The sequence below is a fragment of the Schistocerca americana genome, chromosome 3 (assembly GCF_021461395.2).
Source record: "Schistocerca americana isolate TAMUIC-IGC-003095 chromosome 3, iqSchAmer2.1, whole genome shotgun sequence".
Taxonomy (NCBI): Eukaryota; Metazoa; Arthropoda; class Insecta; order Orthoptera; family Acrididae; genus Schistocerca; species Schistocerca americana.
Window position 1 is genome coordinate 869,418,280 of NC_060121.1, and position 23,875 is coordinate 869,442,154.

At 38.3% G+C, this 23,875-nt stretch overlaps 1 protein-coding gene across 1 annotated transcript in view; it reads left to right on the forward strand.

The window, feature by feature from the left end:
* LOC124605558 overlaps window positions 1-23,875 on the forward strand; it is an 85,397-nt gene that overhangs the window by 7,510 nt on the left and 54,012 nt on the right. The window contains exons 3-5 of the mRNA XM_047137321.1: window positions 17,274-17,347; window positions 19,693-19,804; window positions 19,892-19,954. Of these exons, the coding sequence (XP_046993277.1) occupies window positions 17,274-17,347; window positions 19,693-19,804; window positions 19,892-19,954 (249 nt within the window). The remainder of the gene's footprint in view (window positions 1-17,273; window positions 17,348-19,692; window positions 19,805-19,891; window positions 19,955-23,875) is intronic.

A 23,875-nucleotide genomic window follows, 5' to 3' on the forward strand; every position in this document is an offset into this window, starting at 1 on the left:
TTTGCAGCATTTCCTGTTACACTATAATATTCTAATTTATTTAAAAGGATATTGTGATTTACACAGTCAAATGCCATTGACAGATCACAAAATATACCAGTTGCCCGCAATTTTTTGTCTAATGAATTAAGCGCATTTTCACTGTAAGTGTAGATAGCCTTCTCAGTATCAGAACCTTTTCGAAATCCAAACTGTGACTTTGACAGTATGTAATTTGAGATAAGATGGTTATAAAGACGACTGTACATTACTTTTTCGAAAATTTTTGAGAATGCTGGCAACAGTGAAATTGGACGGAAATTTGATGCTATTTCTTTACCTCCCTTCTTAAACAGTGGCTTAACTTCAGCATATTTCAGCCATTCGGGAAATATTCCACTGATAAATGACTGGTTACACAGATAGCTTAATATGTTACTTAGCTCAGAATCACATTCTTTAATTAACTTTGTTGATATTTCATCATACCCACTAGATGTTTTTGATTTTAAAGATTTTATGATGGACATGAGGGGTAGTGAGGGTCAAATTCATATTATGGAAGTTGCTTGAAATTTCTGGTCTGAGGTATTCCATAGCAGCATCTACCGAACCTGACAACCCCATCTTTTCTGTAACAGTTATAAAATGTTTATTAAAAAGTTTTGCAACGCTATACACATCTGTCACCAATGTATCATTTACTCTTAATGCTATTTGTTCCTCTTCATGTCTGGTTCTACCGGTCTCCTCCTTCACTATATCCCATATTGTCTTTATTTTGTTATCTGATATGACTATCTTTTCCTTGTAATATATTTGCTTTGACATCCGTATTGCAGTCTTTAATATTTTGCAGTATTTCTTGTAATGTGCTATAGCATCAACATCGGAACTGTTTCGGATTGACAGATACAGTTTTCTTTTTGTTTTACAAGATACCCCTATTCCTCGAGTAATCCATGGCTTTTTTGTAGACTTTGCTCTAACCTTGGTAAGTTTTGGGGGAAAACAGTGGTCGAATAAGGTAAGCACTTTATTAGCAAAAGTGTTATATTTTTCATTCATGCCATGAGCACTGTAAACATCAGTCCAGTGAATGTCTGTGAGGAGTGTCCCAAAATAATAAATTTTTGACTTATTGATTACTCTCTTGAGCTCAGATTTAACAGATTTTATATCCTGTTCAGTATTAACATTTAACAGAAGGAACTGCATGTCATGGTCTGAGAGGCCATTGATTATTGGTTTTGTAATATCATTTTGTTCATTGGACTTTTCTATAAAGATGTTATCAATGGCTGTTTGTGAGCAAGTGGCTACCCTAGTGGGGAACTTTACAGTGGGAATTAAGTTGAATGATAGTGTTACTAACTCAAATACAGTAGTTTCTGTTTCTGAACTTATGTTATGTCTTAATATATACAACTACTCCTCATTTTCCCACATTAGTTCTGCGTGATTAAGATGCTAGAGTGTATAATTTTCTATCTTTAGCTTCTTGAACATTATGGTTATGTGGTATTCAGATAGGCAGATGAGGTCCCTCTTTCCAGAGTTCTCTGAATTTTCTATACAAGCAAGCAGTTCTTCTGCCTTATTACCGTGGCCTCCAATATTATGATGACATAAGCTAACCTTATTTTTCTGTGCATTCTTAATCATTTTGTGTGACTCTTGTGTTATTTTAACTTCTTTCATTACAGAATATGTGAATACTGATTCTAACCTAAAAAAGATATCTCTGTAACCACAGAGATTTTGCATTGTGTGATGGTGGTCCCTTACACATTTTCTGCAAGATGCTCAGCCAATCTATCTGTCTCTTTCTTATTGAAGTGTAGGCCATGTGTAGTTCTGTTCTCTCAAAATCTTTTGTGTAGAACCTCTTAATTAGATATATGCCCATCAATCCTTCACCATTCTCCTGCAGGAGCACATTGCAAAAACCTTCTCTCTTCTTCTTGTCTATACTGCTGATTGTACAAGTTCACTTCTGTATAAATTATCCTCCAGCCGTTTCTGTTTTGCAAATTTGCCTTGTACTCTATTTGTATCTTCTTCATTTGTTGGATTTTTAAGTTTTCTCCTTTCATCAATTTAATTATCTCTTGTGTTATCCAAGGGTTCATACTTTCTATGTGCCTAGTTGTTCCTCTATACTGTCTTCAGCTCTTAAACTATTGAGTCCTCTTCTATTTCATTTCTTTCTCCTGTGCTGTTTCTGTCAGTCATTGTCTAATGTTCCTTTTGAAACTGTCAATAATGTCTGGTTGTTAAATTTTATCCTGGCCCCACCTCTAATTTCCTACTGGTGCACATTTTGTCAGCTTTAATCTGCTTTTAAAAACCAATAAGTTTCGGTTGAAGTCTACATATGAATCTGGAAACTTTTTGCAGTGTAAAATCTGGTTTCTGAATCAGTTACTGTTATGTAAACTATTTGAAACTTAGTGTTTCCACGCCTTTTCTGCGCACACAACCTCCTTTCAGATTTTTAAATAAAGCATTAGCAATGATTAAATTGTGGTATGTGCTCTTTGCCCGTTAATTCTTTTCCCCCTAACTATGTTCTCCTTTTACAAATCACATCTGGAGAGTATGGAAAGTGCATACATTTGGTGAACATATTTTTTATAAGAACTCTTGTCTTTTTGTAAGCAATTGAATATTTGTAGTTCAGGTCGACAAGCTTTGTATATCTAAGTTCCCACTTAAATCTGTATGAATGCACTTGTGTGACAGGATGAAACTACTTATACTGTAGTTGTCAAGGATCATTAACACTGATTTAAGAAATGCTGAATCGTTCAGTATAATGGCTAAGCCGTGACCCCCGACATTATCAAAGTGACTGACTTGAGCAACTTGTCATAAATACAGTGCAGCAGCTGTGAAGGGATTCGTGCAGCAGTAATAAACAAATACCAATTTTATCATTAAAATATTTTCAAAATAATCAATATGCAGCTAATGGAACAGCTGCATGAATTTGGAGGTTTTGTGAAGGGACAACCCCCTCCCCCATATATAAAAAGACCAAAAAATTAAAAAATTCCATTAACCTCTCATTATGTAAATCTTCCAGAAGACACCACAAAGTTGGCATCAGTACCTTCAGTTAACCTATATAGTTACAATGAACTCCACGATACTATCTATCAATGAAATAATGTTAACTGCAGCTAAATAAAGTGCTGGTACCTATGTAGTCTCTTAATCTTTGTAACTAAAATTAACTTCGTGGTGTCTTCTAACAGTAAAAAAAAAAAAAAAAAAAAATTAGCAGAGAAACAAAATAACAGGCAATTATAAACATGCATCTGGTATTATTAAATGTGAATCAACATATCTTAGAAGTATAAGTAGCTACAAAAATGCCATTGTGCAAAAAAAAAAGACAAAAAATAAAACATTGTTCAGTTACTATTAACTCTATTGATCCATTAGTCGTTTAACTTTGTCTTCTTTGAAAGTTGTACTGTTCAGTTCTTGTGATCCAGCCAATTTGTGATCCACTGTAATTTTGTCAGTTCATCTGAATTCTCCACAGCTCTTCTATATTTCATTTATGATGAAAATTTGGGTTTCTTAAGATGAGAGCTCCACCTTGGACAAAATATTTGCTTTCTAAATGTGCTCTTCTCACACACCAGTTTTGTCACACACTGTGCATATGTGACATCATACGCAATATTCATCGCGAGTCAAAGCTGACATCCAGTATCAGATTCTCTGTTTGCCCCTAAACCCCTAATTTAGATTCGGTGTATTGTGTGGTATTATGCCTAATTGTGGCAGGCAGCCTCCAATGTCTGACTGTTGTCATCATCACATATGGCCAAACATATCTTAACAAGATTCTTGACTAATAGTATTAGTATCAGCCACCAAAGCAGGATCAGATGGAATAAGAGTAACAGATATGCAATTTTAAATACAGGGTGAAACCTTTCATTTTCGATTTTTCAGAAAAGTTGTTCATCTGCAGAAAGGGTGTTTCTGTTTCAACAGTCACCTGACTGGTTTGATGTGACCCACCACAAATTCCTCTCCTGTGCCAACCTCTTCATCAGAGTATCACGTGCACCCTGAATCATCAATTATTTATTGGATGCATTCCAATTTCTGTCTTCCCATGCAGTTTTCACCCTCTACAGCCCCCTCTAATGCCAAGGGGATTATTCTCTGATGTCTGAATATATTTCTTCTCCTCCTCCTCATGTGTTCCTTTCTTCTGCTCATTTGTCCACAATTGACTACCTTCCTCAGACATTTTTTTCCTTAAATTAAGGCTTATGTTTGATACGAGGAGATTTCTCTAGGCCAGGAATGCCCTCTTTACAGCAAGGGATTGATCAGGTAAAAATAGAGATAAGCTATAAACAAGCTCAGGGAATAGAAGTGCCATTCTTGGTACACTATTTGGAGTTATATAGTGCAGGAAATGATTCAGAAGGGATAATACATAAATTGTAAAGTTTGTAATTATGGAGATATATTACAGAGCTGTTGGTAATCTGTGTCTCAAAGATGAGAGCTAATTCTAAAGAAATAGTAAGGTTCACTTGGAAACAAAAGATAAAGAAACAATATTTTGTGGAGTACAGGAAACTGAAACATTATAGATATTAGAAGGAAAAGAAGTGCTACCTAAGTACATCTCTCAGTTGGGCATAACAGATTTGTAATCCATTGTGCTCATCAGATACTCCCTGGCAGTACCGAATCCTCCAAGGAGCTGCCGCTCCCTGTATTTGCACTGATGATCCCTTCTTTTACACTTCAGAAAGGGAGAGGCGGCTCCATGAGAAATTGAGTTTTCTGGGTGCTGCTGCTGACAATTGCAAGTTATGCTATCAAACTGTTGTGCCAAGAAAACAGGAAATCCAGTGGCCTACCTAAGAAGATGAATGACAACAGAACTGTGAAACATATATTAAATTGAGGTCAACAGCAAATGCTGAATGTGTACTGGGAGCAGTCTTGCATCTAGAGAGACTGTGGGAACATAAATGACCTAGTAGATAGTGTCGGAAGTTCCATGCGGCTTTTTGCGGATGATGCTGTAGTATACAGAGAAGTTGCAGCATTAGAAAATTGTAGCGAAATGCAGGAAGATCTACAGTAGATAGGCACTTGGTGAAGGGAGTGGCAACTGACCCTTAACATAGATAAATGTAATGTATTGCGAATACATAGAAAGAAGGACCCTTTATTGTATGATTATATGATAGCGGAACGAACACTGGTAGCAGTTACTTCTGTAAAATATCTGGGAGTATGCGTACGGAACGATTTGAAGTGGAATGATCATATAAAATTAATTGTTGGTAAGGCGGGTACCAGGTTGAGATTCATTGGGAGAGTCCTTAGAATATGTAGTCCATCAACAAAGGAGGTGGCTTACAAAACACTCGTTCGACCTATACTTGAGCATTGCTCATTGGTGTGGGATCCGTACCAGATCGGGTTGACTGAGGAGATAGAGAAGATCCAAAGAAGAGTGGCGCGTTTTGTCACAGGGTTATTTGGTAAGCGTGATAGCGTTATGGAGATGTTAAGCAAACTCAAGTGGCAGACTCTGCAAGGGAGGCGCTCTGCATCGCGGTGTAGCTTGCTCGCCAGGTTTCGAGAGGGTGCGTTTCTGGATGAGGTATCGAATATATTGCTTCCCCCTACTTATACCTCCTGAGGAGATCACGAATGTAAAATTAGAGAGATTCGAGCGCGCACGGAGGCTTTCCGACTGTCGTTCTTCCCGCGAACCATACGTGACTGGAACAGAAAAGGGAGGTAATGACAGTGGCACGTTAAGTGCCCTCCGCCACACACCATTGGGTGGCTTGCGGAGTATGAATGTAGGATGTAGATGGTATGGGTACGATGGATTCAGGTGAGTTGACTGATGGAACCAAGTCGCTACTCTTATATTCCTAGTTTATTCAGTAACTGTATTTTTTCTCTAGTGTAATAATTTGGCATGCACCATTGTGGTGTTGCAAAATAGTCAGATGTTTTCCGAAACCTACGACTATATTTGGGGTTTGCCTAAGAATCTGGTAGCAAATATTTAATAATGAAATATTCACAGTTGGGGTGGAGTAGCAGCATAGAGCTTTAGAAGACAGTGCTTTAATGGAGAGCATCACAGCAGAGTGCAGAAGAAAGGGATTGGTTGAAAGGAAACTCTCTTCATAGAAAAGCTCCATTAAAACTTAGATCCAGTGAGTGTATTGAATACAGGCAACATCCAGAGATTTTCTACTACTCAAGCATCTACAAAATTTGAATGTCATTGTAAAAAGCTTTTAAAAATAATTGCACTTAGAAAAGAAATTTGGGATGCTTTTACAGTTGGCAGTATATTGTTAGTTAGTTTTATGTTCCATGGATAATTTTGCACATTAAATCATTATGATGTGGAACAAACCATTTTACATCCAAATCACAAATTAATTTGTAAACATGGACTACGGCTACATGCTGAACGTTTGAGTTTTATGTATACTTGAAAATCCAGGATGGACTGTAACAGTATTAGGAAAAGGATATTGGCTACTCACCATATAATGGGGATGGTGAGTCACTGATAGGCACAACAAAATGACTGTCAGAAAGTGAGCTTTTGGACAACTAGGCCTCCCACTTTCTGACAGTTTTTTTGTTGTGCCTGTCTGCAACTTAGCATCTCTGCTGCATGGTGAGTAGCAACTATCCTTTTCATAATATTTTTATACTTATTGGTTTGGTGTATACGTTCTTAGCATTTTTCTGTGAGTATAATAAAGACTTCACTTTTTACAATAGTCTGCCAATGCTGGGGTAACTTTGCAGTTCCACAGCTGTAGAAATCACATGGTTGTGAGGCAAAGGACTCACCAAGACATGTTTGGAGCACATTTTCATCCAGAAAAGAAGTTCCTTGATGATTATTCAATAGAGAGGGGAAAAGCTGAAAATCTGAGGGTAATAAATCAGGTGAATAAGGTGGGTGCAGAATGAGTTCCCAATCCAGCTGCTGAGTAGTGTTTTTTTGACAGCCTAGCAGAATGTGTGCAGGTGTTATCGTGGAGTAGCATTATTTAGTGCAGTCTTCCTGGTCATTGTTCTTGGTTTTCGTCTGCAGTATGCGTCTGTTGTTGACAGTAAATGTCAGCAGTGACGGTTACAGCTTGTTGTTTGTGCTCAGCCATTCTATTCTTTCCCTTACGTTAGCATAAAGAGCCCATTTATTGCCACCATTAATGACACAGGATAGGAATGGTCAGTGTTGTTCACAAGCCAATTGATGAGCAAGCAGAAATACACGTATGGTGACCCACTGATATTGGTGATTTTTGGTCTAGAGCATGTGATACCCACACATCCAATTTTTTAACTTTCCCATTACATGCAAATGCCGCACAATGGTGGAATGACCACAGTTGATTACAGTTGCCAGTTCTTGGTGTACTGACGTGGATCATTTTGGATTAATGTGTTTAAACGATCTTCATCCAACTCTAAAGGTATTCCTGAAAGTGGAGAGTCACTAATGTCAAAACGATCCCCCTTAAAATGAGAAAAACATTTTGTCTTTCTCTATCCAATGGCATTATTCCCACACACGGCACAAATGTTTCTGGCTGCCTGCAATGTTATTATTTGGATTTTCTCTGTGTCCTTTGTCAGTTCTTGTCTCTGGCTGCCGAAGGCAGTGGTCATTTGTGTGTGTGTGTGTGTGTGTGTGTGTGTGTGTGTGTGTGTGTGTGTTTTGTCCAGTCCAGAAAAAGGCCTTTTTGCCAAAAGTATACTCGTTTAGCAGTCTTTCTGTTGTGGCTGTCAGTGACTCAGCATCTCTGCTATATAAGGTCTGTTCAAAAAATTCTAGAATTTTGTCCACAAAATTTTTCAGCATTTACCTTGTACTTAATGTGTATGGTCTCCCTCAAAATACTCTCCCCCGCAATTGATACACTCCTCCCAACACCATTTCTACTTCCTGAAGCAGTCTTGGTACATCTCTTACTGGATCACTTGAAATGCAGTCCACAAATTTTCTTTTATCTCGTCTATCACTGCAAATCTTCGTCCTTTCAATAGGGTTTTCAACTCAGGGGCCAGTCTGGAGAATATGGAGGATGAGACAGCATGGTGATTTCGTGTCCCCCCCCCCCTCCCCCTCTGCAACAGAAACCCCTTCTGCCTCACTCTTGCTTTCTGAAACCACTGACTAATGGAATACACACTGCATCGGTCACTTTTGGAAGCCAGCTGGCTGTGTTTCACATCCAAAGCTTCTTTCATAGCCAGTCAAGAGCCAGACATCAAAGAAGTGGTGCGAGATATCTTCAAAATGATTATATGCTCTGCAGAAGCGATGACACCCTAGTCATCAGGCTTCGTTACCCCTGCTGGAAACCTGTGCCATGGCGGTCTGAAGAAACAGCTGCAGCAGTCAGAGAGCAAAGAATGGTGCTTCAACAACATGAATGCTGTCCTTCAACAGAATGTTCAATAACATTCAAGAGACTTCAAATGGAGTCATGGTGTTTAATAAAAAGGAGGAAGTAGGAATGTTGGAAACTGTACATAACATCTTTGAAGACCCATGCCCATCCATCTCGAGTATGGACTAAATTCTGCCACATTTATGGCCACCAACTGTCCATAGCAGTTTCTGGCATCTCCTGCAGTGGTGACATCTGTACTGATAGCATGTCAAAAATTCAGAGTAGGTATTAAAATCCATGGAGAATAAATAAAAACTTTGAGGTTCACCGATGACATTGTAATTCTGTCAGAGACAGCAAAGGACTTGGAAGAACAGTTGAACGGAATGGACAGTGTCTTGAAAGGAGGATATAAGATGAACATCAACAAAAGCAAAATGAGGATAATGGAATGTAGTAGAATTAAGTCGGGTGATGCTGAGGAATTAAATTAGGAAATGAGACACTTAAAGTAGTAAAGGAGTTTTGCAATTTGGGGAGCAAAATAACTGATGATGGTCGAAGTAGAGAAGATATGAAATGTAGACTGGCAATGGCAAGGAAAGCGTTTCTGAAGAAGATAAATTTGTTAACTTCGAGTACAGATTTAAGTGTCAGAAAGTCGTTTCTGAAAGCATTTGTATGGATTGTAGCCATGTATGTAAGTGAAACATGGACAATAAATAGTTTGGGCAAGAAGAGAATAGAAGCTTTCAAAATGTGCTGCTTCAGAAGAATGCTGAAGATTAGATGGGTAGATCACATAACTAATGAGGAGGTATTGAATAGAATTGGGGAGAAGAGGAGTTTGTGGCACCACTTGACAAGAAGAAGGGACCAGTTGGTAGGACATGTTCTGAGGCATCAAGGGATCACAAATTTAGCATTGGAGGGCAGCGTGGAGGGTAAAAATCATAGAGGGAGACCAAGAGATGAATACACCAAGCAGATTCAGAAGGACGTAGGTTGCAGTAGGTACTGGGAGATGAAGAAGCTTGCACAGGATAGAGTAGCATGGAGAGCTGCATCAAACGAGTCTCAGGACTGAAGATCAGAACAACAACAACCATGCCCTTGCTGAAAGTTTTGCGGCACATGTTGCCAAAGTGTCCACATGCAGTAACTACCATCCAAATCTCTTGACCCGGAAATTTCTGATGGAGAAAAACTGTGCTAAAGGCCTCACATTGTACAATGTTACTTTTAGTGGATGGGAGTTCCACAGTGCTTTACCAGGGTGTTGAGAAACTGTGTCAAGACCTGATAAAATCCACAGTCAAGTACTTAAACACCGTACCAACCACAGGATAAAATATATCTTCAGGTGTTTTTGTCATTCTTGGTGAGAAGATTAATTTCCATCCTAGTGGTGGGAGAGTATTGTTATTCCTATCTTGAAACTGGTAAAAGACCCACAAATTTTGGCTAGTTAGCAACCAATTTCGAAATGGCTTTTGGGCACTCCAGCTCACCATAGACGAACTGGTACATCTAGAATCTGTAATGTGCAATACTTTTGTGCATTGCCAACACATGATCCTTATGTTCTTTGGTCTGCACCATCACAGCCTATTTATACGGCAAGAGTGGAGCCTCCAGGATAGCTTACGCATATTTATCCAGAATTTCCTATCCCTCTCAATTTTCAGGATCTGGATAAATTTCAGAATGTTTGGCCTTTTATTTGACAATAAGTTAACATGTTTGCCAAAAGTGCATGTTACCTTTTGCAATGGCAAATTGTGTAAGGAAGTTTAACACCACCAGATTTCTCAGCAGCTCCTTGTGGGCTGCAGACTGCTCAGTACTTCTGCGATTGTACAAAAACTTTGATCTTATCCTGCTTTGACTATCGATAGTGCTGCCAACCTGTAAGCAACACATGGGTACTGAACTTGTTAGAGCCTGCCCACCACAGTGGTGTGCATTTGACAGTAGGAGCCTTCCGTACAAGTCCTGTAGATAGCCTGTGGGTGGAGATGGTATCCTACCTCTGAGTGCAGATGTTAGAAACTCTTCGTGAACTATGCTGTTACTTTCTTTCAGGTGCATGTTAGTTGAATTGGCTTGACAGCCAGTAATTCAAACTGTTTACAAATTGTCCAAAATAGGTAGATCAGCTGGGGTATGAGTGGAGGCTCTGTGCAAAGACTTCGAACTGCCTTCTCTTATTTGTGAACATAGTGTTCCTCTAGGTACCCCTGACGGTGTGTACTCAGTCCAGTGATTCTGATGATCCACTTCTGTGGCCCTAAGGAAAATACAGACCTCATCATTCTCAGAACTCCGTTCCATTCAGTTCTCCATGACCACGCCAATTTGAAATGCATCTACACAAATGGATCGAAAGTTACTGACAAGGTTGGCCCAACTCTTAAGGGGGTATGAGAACTATATGTTACTGCCAAAGTGGGAAATTGACCAAGCAGAAAGGGGCTGACCAAGTCAGGAAATGGCCAGTATCACTGTAAATTGACTGGCCAATGTTTGATCTTTTCTTGATTTTGAGATTTGACCAGCCAGTTCGTGAAATGGCATGGACCCGATGGCCAGTGTCTGAAGAAAAAGAAGAAGAAGAAGAAGAGACGATCTGGAGCAACTGTATAGTTTCAAACTTTATACAATCTATTATTTGATTAATCTCACTTATTACAATCTGTCATCACTTAAACAACAATATGAACTTTTATGACATTTGGGAATTGCACAACTATTTCAGTATTGGATGAGTTCATATGATTTCAAACTTTATACAATCCATTCACGTTATCAATCTGATTTATTACAATTCATCATCACTTATTACAAAAAGATAAACTTTCATGACATTTGGAACTGTACAATAGTGTCATTTGCAGTGATTTGGTGCACATTTAGTAGTACCAAGAGGAACACTATGTACACCAGGGCTGGCCAAACGCTGCACAGTGTGCAGGCATGCGGAAGTGCTGCACATGTGCGCACGTGTGCGACAGCGACATCTGTTATTAGATATATGTCCTAAATGAACGGCGGGGCGCCACTTCCTGTTTATGTGGTACAAGCAAGAGCGCAACATACCCAGTCTCGTTTACCCCTGGTAACCGTAACCTTAACAGAGAAGTACTGTGAAATGGCAGGTACTGTGAAAAAAAAAAAGGACGGGAGATCAATGTTCTCAGTCGTTTAAAAATGTTTTGTAGCCGTTGGTGAAAACTCACAGTGTTTGCTATGGTGCCGAATAATAGGCAGCCAGCGTAAGTTTCCAATTGAAAGACACTACAATACATATCACAAAGACGAGTGTAGTGTACTCAACAGTGAAGAACAGCAAGCAAAATTAAATGTCCGTAAGAAAATGGATGAGACACGTCAACTCGATTATCATTTCTCATGACCAGTGATAAACGTGTTTGAATTTATTCCTTTTATAATTAAAAATTATTGTTTACTAACTGTGCATTGTTGCCTCATTCAATTCCTTCTTACATTATTATCAGGAAAGTTGGTCATTAAACCGATTGTTCCAATGAATACTTACATTTAGGTGTTTTGTGTGTGTGTGTGTGTGTGTGTGTGTGTGTGTGTGTGTGTGTGTGTGTGTGTGAGTGTGAGTGAAGGGCTACGCTCAGCTGAAGTCGATAAAACGTAACATTCATCTAATTGTCGGTTATTGTGCAGATTTCAGACGGAACTGATGAAAGATGTAGCAACAATGGTATTGAAATAACAGGTGATCATCGAGAGGTCTGCGGTTATCATTCTGTTCAGAGGTCAGTAGACAGAAATTATGTGGGTGTAACTGAGGGCACCGAGAATTAGTTATAGGAAACCTTGCATTAAACTTCCTGGCAGATTAAAACTGTGTGCCCGACCGAGACTCGAACTCGGGACCTTTGCGTTTCGCGGGCAAGTGCTCTACCATCTGAGCTACCAGAGCACAACTCACGCCCGGTACTCACAGCCTTACTTCTGCCAGTATCTCGTCTCCTGCCTTCCAAACTTTACAGAAGCTCTCCTGCGAAACTTGCAGAACTAGCACTCCTGAAAGAAAGGATACTGCGGAGACATGGCTTAGCCACAGCCTGGGGGATGTTTCCAGAATGAGATTTTCACTCTGCAGCGGAGTGTGCGCTGATATGAAACTTCCTGGCAGATTAAAACTGTGTGCCCGACTGAGACTCGAACTTGGGACCTTTGCCTTTCGCGGGCAAGTGCTCTACCAACTGCATACAGTTTTAATCTGCCAGGAAGTTTCATATCAGCGCACACTCCGCTGCAGAGTGAAAATCTCATTCTGGAACCTTGCATTAGTTTAATGTTATTTGAAATCATGAGTAAGGTTTGTTGGAAGTCGCTAAGTGCTCTCTTTTTTAAATACTAGATCAAAAATATTACGCATATTTACGTGCTGTCAGTCAAGCTGCCTTAACCCATGGTTGTTAACTGTATTACTTGTCTTACTGGATTAAACTGTTAACATAAAAGTAGACGTCGCAATGAGTAGACTGTGATAGTGTTTTAAATGTTTAATATGCGAAATACCTTCCCATGGTTGGCTTGCAAGATGTGGAAAGAGCACTAGAATGCGCCGGTACAGAGTATCCCAGCAAGTGGATAAAGCGACATCTGTGCGTAGAAACATGCACTACATGAACGGTGACGGCTGCGGCGTGCACGCTGTGACCCGGAAGTTGCACATGTGCAGGAGCACCGCACGCGTGCAGAATTTCTGGCCGGCCCAGATGTACACAGATTAGAAAGGGAGTTCAAAGTCCTTGCACAGAGCTTTTGTACCCTTGGCCACCAGTCAGTGATTTGTAGGAAGAGATGGTTTGTAATGATATTACTCCTATAACCACCAATTCCAGCATGAGCAGTTTCCTGTGCAGAAAGAAAAACTCACTTCTGGAACACGATTCTTCATTCCTACCCCATAGAAAGCACCCTTGACATTCATGACAACTGCAAGAATGTTCTGGAATCACCGTGCCTATGTCAACATCTTGTATATAGACTCGAATATTGTCACCAACTTTTGCTGGTGGGAACTTTGCATCTGAATTTTTAAGTATTTTTGCACCTTGTATTTGCAAACTGACAGGAGATCCTGACCCCTTTTTCCTGCTTTCTTGTTTATTTTGATGTAGTCTGCTAGTAATTTCTTTCCGTACCTTTTGTCCACTTTGTTATTTATTCCACAAATTAAACGGACATCTTTGATGCATTATGCACAACAGTGTGCTGCTCTACACTGTTTTTGAGACACTACACATGTTATTTTTGCATTGTTACTGTCAGACATTTGGTATGTAGATTCCGATGGTTCCACTGTCATAGCAACAGCTTTGTTATTGGGGGGAGTTCCTGCATTTATAGCATCCTCCAGTCCTTGTTCAAATTTTTCAAGATCTTCATCTGTCACTATGTTATCCATAACCTCTCTGAGTAGATTTGAGGTACTCAAACCTACCATTGTTTACAACCAAAAATGGCCTCATACAGCTTTGCTGGTAATCTCTTGAACACCCTCCTTATAGTACAAATTAGTCCCCATGTGATTACTAAATGTTTGGTCCACATTTCAGCAACTGGCAGAGAAGGTTGCGAAGGCCGGCCTTGCATGTGGGGTTTCAATGAAGCTCATAAGTTGCAGCATTGTCCCCAAAACTGATTGTGGCCCTTTGGTTCTGAGTCGAGTGAAAGGACTGAACCAGTGACTTCGAAGGTTCTGTGACGAGCTAGGCTGTGTCTTCCTGGACTTGGGCCATAAGGTTGAGAACTGTAAGGTCCCCCCTAAATGGGTCAGGTGTGCATTACACATTAGAGACTGCTACTCGGATAGGTGACTGTGTATGGGGTGCACTCAAGGGTTTCTTATATTATGCAACTCTCCATCCAATCCAGATAACAATAGCTGTAGGAAACCCAGAAGTATCAATATAAGATCGAAAGAAATGCCTCCAACAGGCAAGAGTTTTAAAATCCTAATGGAAAAGTGCCAAAGCGTTCACCACAAAGTGCCAGAATTTGAAGCACTCATGAAAAGCTCACAGAATACTAGGTACAGAAAGCTGGTTGAAACCTGAAATTGATATCAGTGAGATTTTTGGGTAAAACTGAAGTGTATATCGTAAGGATGAGCAAATGGGAAATGGAGATGGTGTATTTGTCACAGTAGACAAGAAAGTTAAATCCACTGAGATAGAAATTGAAGCTGCATGCGAGATTGTTTGGGAAAGACTTAGTATCAGATGTGGGCATAAAATGATAATTGGATCCTTCTATCGCCCACCAGACTTGTCTCCTGATGAAACTGAAAACCTTAGAAAAAAACCTCATTCACTTGTATGTCAACTTCGCCAATCATACTGTAATCATCGATGGAGACTTTAATCGTCCAACAATTAATTGGGAAAATTACGGTTTTGTTAGTGGCGGGCATGATAAGACATCCTGTGAATCATTACTACATCCACATCTAAGTGTCTTCTCTAAAAACTACCTGGAACAGATAGTTAGGAACCCCACTCATGATGGAAATACATTGGATCTAATGGCAACAAATAGACCTGACATCTTTGAGGATGTCCAGATCAAAACTGGCATCAGTGACCATGATGCAGTTGTGGCAACAGTGACTATCAAAGTATAGAAGACTCCTCAAACAAGCAGGAAGATGTATATGTTCAGTGAACTAGAGAAAAAAAAAATCAGTTGTGTCATATCTCAATGAGGAACTCGAAATGTTCAGCACAGGTCAAGAGAATGTAGAGATACTCTGGCTCAAGTTTAAAAGAATAGTTGACCATGCACTGGATAGACATGTACCTGGTAGAACAGTTCATAATAGGAGGGAACCTCCTTGATACACATTCATTGTAAAGAAACTTCTAAAGAAACAGAGATTACTGAGAATAGGTGTAAAATAAAGTGTAGGGCTATTGGTAGAGAGATGCTGAATGAATCACATTTGGCTGTCAAAAGAGCAATGTGTGACTCGTTTAATGACTACCATAGCAGAATATTGTCAAGTGATCTTTCAGAGAACCCAAAGAAATTCTGGTTGTATGTGAAGGCTGTTAGTGGCACCAAAATTAGTGACCAGTCCCTAGCAGATGAACTGGAATTGAGGGTAGCAAAGTGAAAGGTGATATGCTTAACTCCATTTTTAAATGATCCTTTACAAAGGGAAACCCAGGAAAATTGCCCCAATTTAATCCTTGTACCACTGAAAAGGTGAATGAAATAAGTATTATGTCAGTGATGTTGAGAAAAAGCTGAAATTGTTAAAATTGAACACAGCTCGAGGCCCTGATGGAATCCATTTCAGATTCTATACTAAATTTGCGGTTGAGTTAGCACCTCTTCTAACTATAATTTGTCATAGATCCCTCGAACAAATAAACTCGTGCCCAGTCCTTGGAAAAAGGCACAGGTCACACCCATCTATAAGAAGAGTAGTAGAAGTAATCCCAAATACTACTGTCCAGTATTCTTAACCTCAATTTGTTGTTGAATCTTAGAACATATACTGTACTCAAACAATTTTAATAGTAAAATCAAACTTTTTGCAGATGTTGCCGTTGTCTGTAATGAACTACTAGCTGAGAGGATCTGCATAAATATTCAGTCAGATCTTAATAAGATTTCAGCATGGTGCAGAGATTGGCAACTCGCTCTAAATGTTCAGGAATGTAAAATTTTGCACTTCACAAAATGAAAAATTGTAGTATCCTGTGACTATAACATCACTTAGTCATTGTTGGAATCGATCAACGTATACAAATACCTGCATGTAACACTTTGCAGGGATTTGAAATGGAATGATCACATAGGTTTAGTTGTGGGCGAAGCAGGTAGTAGACTTTGGTTTATTGGTAGAATACTGGGGAAGTGCAATCAGTCTGCAAAAGAGATTGCTTACCAATCACTCATGCAACTGGTTCTAGAGTATTGGTCAAGTGTTGGGACCCATACCAGATAGAACTAACAGGAGATATTGACTGTGTACAAATAAAGGCAGCTCAAATGGTCGCAGGTTTGTTTAATCCATGGGAGAGTGTCACAGAGATACTGAAGGAATTGAACTGGCAGACTCTAAAAGACAGAAGTAAACTAGCCGTCTATTACCTAACAAAGTTTCAAGAACCGACTTTAAATGATTACTCTAGGGATATATGACAAACCTCTACGTATCGCTCATGCAGGGATCGTGCAGATAAGATTAGAATAATTACTGCACACAGAGACATTTGATGAATCATTCTTCCTGCACTCCATACGCGAATGGAACGGGAAGAAACGCCAATAACTGGTACAGTGGGGTGTACCCTCTGCCATGCACCCCAAGGTGGTTTTCAGAGTATAGATGCTGATGTAGATTTAGATGGTTGACAGTGCACGAGTTATTGGCTACCGCAGGCAGCCAAGTTTTTCCTTCCATTAAGGGATCCTAACTGTTGGAGGTAATGTATTTGTGTTGATGGAAAATGTGTAGAAAGAAGAGGCACTCCATTTGTGTTGGTATGCATCTGCAGTAAAGCTGTGTTAAGATATGCCAAGAATTTTTTTCTTCTGGCAAAGCTTTCTTCTGTCCAGTGGTGTGACAGTATTAGATTTTAGAAGTTTCAATTTAATTTGTGGTATGTTATTAGATACTTTTCTGGAAATGTCTTACTAATCGTAATTTTGTGTTCCTCTGTGTGTGCCAAATTTATTTATTTATTTATTTATTTTGCATTTTTCAGGTAAATTATAGTTTAGTTTAATAAAAGTCGTTATATCTTTTCTTTCAATGTGAATATATTTGACTTATGTTCAAACTTGTCTCAATTGCAGTTGCAATTAGAAAATGAGAGGCTCCAGAGGGAAATAGAAACGTCAAGGAGACAGCTCTTGGAACAGACACGGAGGTAAATATGTATGTATGTTTACCTGACTTGCATTTGTGAAAAGTAAACAAACTTGTACATTCATTTGCTAGTGTACTAGAAAAGAGCTTTCTGTTTCAGAGAGCATCTATTGAATTTGTTATCCTACTGTTAAAGTTGAAGGCAATGATGGTTGTGTGGAAGATAAATATCCCTTCCTTGATCAGTTAATGCAATCAGTACATTGCATTTGAACAGGGAATGCTTAGGATATAAAGTATGATTAACATTGCTGCTTTTAAATTCTGGTTACTTTCACAACAGTTACTACATTCTCATGTTTATTCAGTATGAGAAAATTGTGACATATTTATTTCTCTCTGGATTGTACCTTTAATGTTAATTTTATTTATGTAAAAGAGTTAAATATGTTACACCATGATCTACAGAGAAATCTGAATTAAGAGCATTAAACCTAAGTGTGAACTCATATGTGGAATTTATTTCCTTCATTGGCTAAATGATGACTGTCTGTGGAGATTGATTTCATTTGTCAGTAATGGTATCTGAAATGCAGCAGCATGTATTCTGGAATTTCATTATTATTATTATTATTATTATTATTATTTCTTTCTTGTCTCAGACGTTATGTCTGGTTAAAAATGGAAGGTGACGCGGACCTTTTAACTGTACGGTATATGTTACATTGCATTTAGGAACTTTCGGGTAATTGAACAAGTGTCAATAATTACAGATTTCTGTAGTTGTATATATAAGTTTGGATGTAGCTGTATTGCATTGATGTACTGGTGGATATTGTGTGGTATGACTCCTGTAGTTGATAGTATAATTGGTATAATGTCAACTTTATCCTGATGCCACATGTCCTTGACTTCCTCAGCCAGTTGGATGTATTTTTCAATTTTTTCTCCTGTTTTCTTTTGTATATTTGTTGTATTGGGTATGGATATTTCGATTAGTTGTGTTAATTTCTTCTTTTTATTGGTGAGTATGATGTCAGGTTTGTTATGTATGTGGAAACATGTTGTTTTATAAGTTTATGTTGTAAGGCAAGCTGTTGATGTATTATTTTTGCTACATTGTCATGTCTTCTAGGGTATTCTGTATTTGCTAGTATTGTACATCCACTTGTGATGTGATCTACTGTTTCTATTTGTTGTTTGCAAAGTCTGCATTTATCTGTTGTGGTATTGGGTTATTATTATTATTATTATTATTATTATTGTTTTCATCATCATTATTATTATTGTCATCGTTGTTGTTGTATCTGTTCTTTAGTTGACTTCATTAGACCTCATCCAAAATCCAACGACACTGTTGTGAGGGAGATTTGGTGCAAGCTCATCCATTTTTAATCAAGGAACCAACCAGTTACTTTTTAGTGTATAGTGTAGAAGCATACACTTAAGGTGGTAAACAAAACGTATATACCAATGATTTTACCTAATGGTTTTAAATTCATATGAGTATTATTGAATTTTAACATGTGAATCCTGTGACAGGAAGGAAGCACATTATTGATTCATAAGTTGTAGTTTTGTTTCCAGAACTTATCTCATTCATGGTACGGTTTAAAAACAAAGCCCCACAAGGTCTCCATGTCACATGTGTATCAGGTGTTGCGAAATTGTTCATATCATATTGTTGTTCATATTACAAACAGAGGTATTGTGTCCAAATTGCCGTATAAGTGCCTGTTGAACTAAAACTACATTCTCTCTTCACACCGAGCGAGGTGGCACAGTGGTTAGCACACTGGACTCGCATTCGGGAGGACGACGGTTCAATCCCATCTCCGGCCATCCTGATTTAGGTTTTCCGTGATTTCCCTAAATCGTTTCAGGCAAATGCCGGGATGGTTCCTTTGAAAGGGCACGGCCGATTTCCTTCCCAATCCTTCCCTAACCCGAGCTTGCGCTCCGTCTCTAATGACCTCGTTGTCGACGGGACGTTAAACACTAACCACCACCACCAACACCTCTCTTCACATTTGTTGAAGTACACTCAAGTTACAGTCATTGGCAGTAACCCCAGCCTCAACAATAGTATACCCATTTCCTACAAGGTAGTGTGTGCAAACAATCAACTCGATATTGGAGCTCCACTCTTTGATGTGGTGGTAAAATTGTGTACTTGTGTTCAGAGTTGGTGAAGATAATAGGCTCATGAAATCTGGGAAAATAGAAACCCCTGTTCATACAGATAGTCTGTGATAAACAGTGTGAAGAAAGTCTTCTGATTTTGCAGATTTTAATAATATTTTGATAATCATGTCTAAGATACTGACTTTAAGAGTATAATACCTTTTTTTACCATGCTGGCTGTGGGCAAATTTAAATAATGTCTATGTATGTTTTTATTGTTAGGGTTCAGACATTGGAGAAGGAGCTGCAGGCTATGCAATCAAATGAAGCTGAAGGCAATGCTTCATTGGAAAAGGCTATTGAACAGGTGGAAGATGACTTGAAAAGAACTACGGTACAAGATTTTTCTCTTTTTGGATGATGTTACAAATTATTACTGTTGGACAATGCTTCACATACTTTTTAATCCATCTTCTTCTAGAGGAGAGCTGTTGCTGCTGAGAATGCTGTATCAAGACTGAAACAAGAAAATAAATCCCTACAGGTAAGTTTCAATATCGTAAGATAAACTGACAGTTCTAGTAAGAAATTGTATTTCAAATAAATGGATAGTGTCAACAACATTTTTTGCAACAATAACAAGTGTGTGTGTGTTTTTTTTTAAAATGTTTGTCTTTATTCCAAAGCATCATCAGATATAATTGTAAAAGTTGTATTATGCATACATTTTGATTGGTTAGTTATTTACATTTTCTATTATTTTAGTTGTGATCTTTTGCTATAGTGTATAACGAGTCTGTTTTACAATCATAGTAAACTTTATCGGTAAATAATTTTGGAACATACTTAACACTTACATAATTTGTTAAGTTTTTTCCCCACTTACATCTATCATTTTAAATTTCTCTCTAATATTGCCATCCAGTAAATTCTGTACATCACAGTATATTTGTTGAATACATCTTTCATTTCTTTTCCACACTAAGGCTGAGGATGTATAATGTAAAGTATTTCTCGTTCATATTTACAAATGTTACTGTTGTTTTCAACCTGTGTTTGACGTTTTCAACAAACTTCATAAGGAAGTTAATGTTCTGTAAGGCTGAAGTCAGTGTGCCCAACCATTTAAAGAGCTGTTTACAAGAGACTCTGCAGGGGACACCACATATTATCCTTATACATGCTTCTGTGCAACAAACTGTAATGTTAAAATAGTAAGATATGTGTCTTCAGAGTTCTTTGGAGTACATTAAGAGGGAGTTGAATGGAGAGAGTATGAGTAATGAATTAGCATGAGTAATGAAATAGATTGTGGTCAGAAGCTATCAAAATAGCCTGAATATCAAGCAAATAAGAAGAAATCATAAGTTTACATTAATCATTTTCTGCTTAATGGTGAGTCAAGACTAGAGTGCTGAATGGAGTATTGTGATTGCTGGAAGTTAGTGCTAAATATAGGAACAAGAAGAAAAGGCGTATGTTTATATACATCATTTGTGGCCATTGGTAAGTGTTATGTGCAATAAATAGTTTGAGTTAACTGTTATGTGTGAAAAGCTTATTACTCTGAATATTCAGAGTATTGAATGATGGAATACATGATGAATCAGTACTTACTATCACACATTAATGCCATGCAAAACACTTCTCTCTTCAGGGACATGTTATCCCAGATTTCTTCTTCTTTTTCTTGTGCCTTTGTCTCACATTGGCACAGGGTCAGCATGGCTATGAACGGATTTGGCATGATTAATTTAAGAGGTGGTCAGATGCCCTTCCTTATGCCACCCTATTATCCCCTCACCTCCTCTGAATGGAATATGTATACCCAAACTGTCTACATGTTGTGTTATTCGTGTGAAAATGAGCAAAAGCTCTCTAAATGTTTGCGAATTGTGTAACTGAGGTGGGCTTGGGTACCAGCCTGGTATTCACCTAGTGGATCATGGGAAACTGTCTAAAAGCCACAGCCAGGCTGTTCGGCACACCAACCCCCACATCGTTAATCTACCGAGCGGGTTCAATCCAGACCCAGCACACCTCCTCATCCCAGTAGTAGTCCTTTAATGCACATGACTGTCCAGGTGGGTCATGTTAACCGATAATATAATACCACAAGACATATGTGAATGAAAATACAAAAAAGTAATCAAAATTTTTGATATTTTGATATTTTCATCTCCAGTATCACATATTACCCAAAACTGAAAAGTTACGAGGTTTAAACATTTAAGAAAATCAATAATATGATTTCCAGTTCAGCTTCTAATCAAGCTCTAATAATTAACACAATGAGATGTATAATCTAGAATGGACTTCTCAGTGATGCCCAAAATATAGATGTACTACATTTTTCAAATTCACCACCAAAAATTAATGTGTGGGATGGATTCCAGCTGCTAAGCATGTAGTGACTTGTCTTGTTTGTATCCAAGCCCTAGTTTGTCAAATACATGTCAGTCTTATATGTGCCAAGCATCTATCAAACATGTTTAAGAGCTAAACATATTTCTACTACACTTTATTTTATTTTGTTTCATTTATTGATTTCACTTTGTGCATTATTTCTAACCATCTGGTTAGTCTTTGATCAGTTCTGAATTGCATGTACAGTGTTTTATATAAATTCGGTGACCATCCATTTGCAGAGAATCAGTCATTAATTTTGTAGAATATATTACTTACATTTTCAAATGCTAGGCCTGATTACAACACTTCTGTAATTAGCAGATAAAAGCATTCGTGGTTGTGGTTATCCATGGATTATCTGCGGATCGGCAATAAGTGTTCTGTTGTTAAAAATTAAAGGATAATGTTGATTGTATCATTTTATAAAATGATTTTATAACTCATTTTATAAAATTGTTACCTATGGTCAGTGAATGAAACTTCACAGATGGGCACTGCACATTTGTTGTAATGTTAGTTGAAAACTTGACATCTGTCAGAATTCTTGAATATTTGCAAGATCCAGGTAAAGCAGAAGTCTCTTTCTGCCCTTAGCTTCTGGCTATAACCACGTAAGCTGCACTCAAGGGTCATACACGTAGTGACTTTGTGTTGCTGCGACCATATCTTTAGTGCAGTTGCTGAAGCACGTTCTGGATGTGGCTGTGAATATGAGGTTGGTGATGCTGTAAGGTTTGACTGACATAACATAAGGCTCCACTGTGCCAACACATTTGATTGTTCAGGTCAAGTGACAAATTGATGCAAAGTGCCTGCCCAATTTATTTTTCACCACCAGACATCTGCTTTTCTAATGGAACTTTAAAATTACAGTTCTTTTATTTCTTATTTCCATCCTATAACCAGTTGCCATGCATCTAATTTCTGTTACTTTTGTAGCAGCAGAGCTCAATTACGCAATTTCAAAAAACAGCCACAATGTGATAATTGGCTCTCGTAGGACAGGCTATTCTTTACAATTTTCATTTCATAATCTCACTCCTGCTTGTTAATCACATATGAATCAGTCTTTTGTTCTCGTCCCATCCAGTAAGTCTTCCCTGACTCGGTGTTCTGGGTGATTTTTTTCTGAACTCAACCTCTTTTCCTAAACGTCACCAGTCCTTTTCCTTCACCCCTTTTCCTTCCCCATCAATTCTTCTGCCAGAAGGAGCCACAGGCTCTGAAAGCTAGCAAACTGTAATACCTTTTATGTGTGTCTTCTCCTGCCATCACTTGGTGAGTAGATTTCTTTCCTGTGTTTATTTATTTTCCTGTCCAGTTAAATGAGAACTTCTCATGCCAATCTTCAAGGAAGTGATTGTTAAATATGTTAGCTACTTGGCTGCTGTTATTTACTGTTTGGTTGTTTTCTTTAAAACATTTAACTAAATTCCTCGTTTATCTCTTAAATATTGACCATATAGATTTCATTTTATTATCTGAACCATTAATTCCCAACTTTATACAGACCTTTTTGGATATTTTTAATCAATTTCCTGACATCAGCAAAACATTGCTTGAAATATTTAATTGGCCCTATGTCTCGGTTTGTTCTAACCATTTCAAACAATTTGCTTTTCCTTGTACATGATATTTGATTTATTCCAGTTGTTAAAGAATTATAGAAACTCAGCTATAGCTACATTAAATTTGAAACTGATATATCACATTATCATTACATACATTGCTTCAGTCAGTTTCCCATAAGCCTGCCTGGAAACTTTCTGATGACTGCTCATTAATTACTGTAACTGGTTGCATGGTATCCATGTAATCAGTTACTTATTATGGCTAAGTGTGCATCATGATCAGAGAGGTCAGTCACTACTGGATAAGCACTTATGTCATAAATTAGGCGTTCCCCCACAAAAATGTTGTCTATTGCTTTATTGTCTACTTTCTTTTGTCTGCTGGGTGGCAGAATAATAACTCAAATTTTTGAGATAATATCTGGAAGTTTCACAGTGGAGATCTGTATACTGTAATCCAGTGCCAGCAGTTCACAGACCCAGGC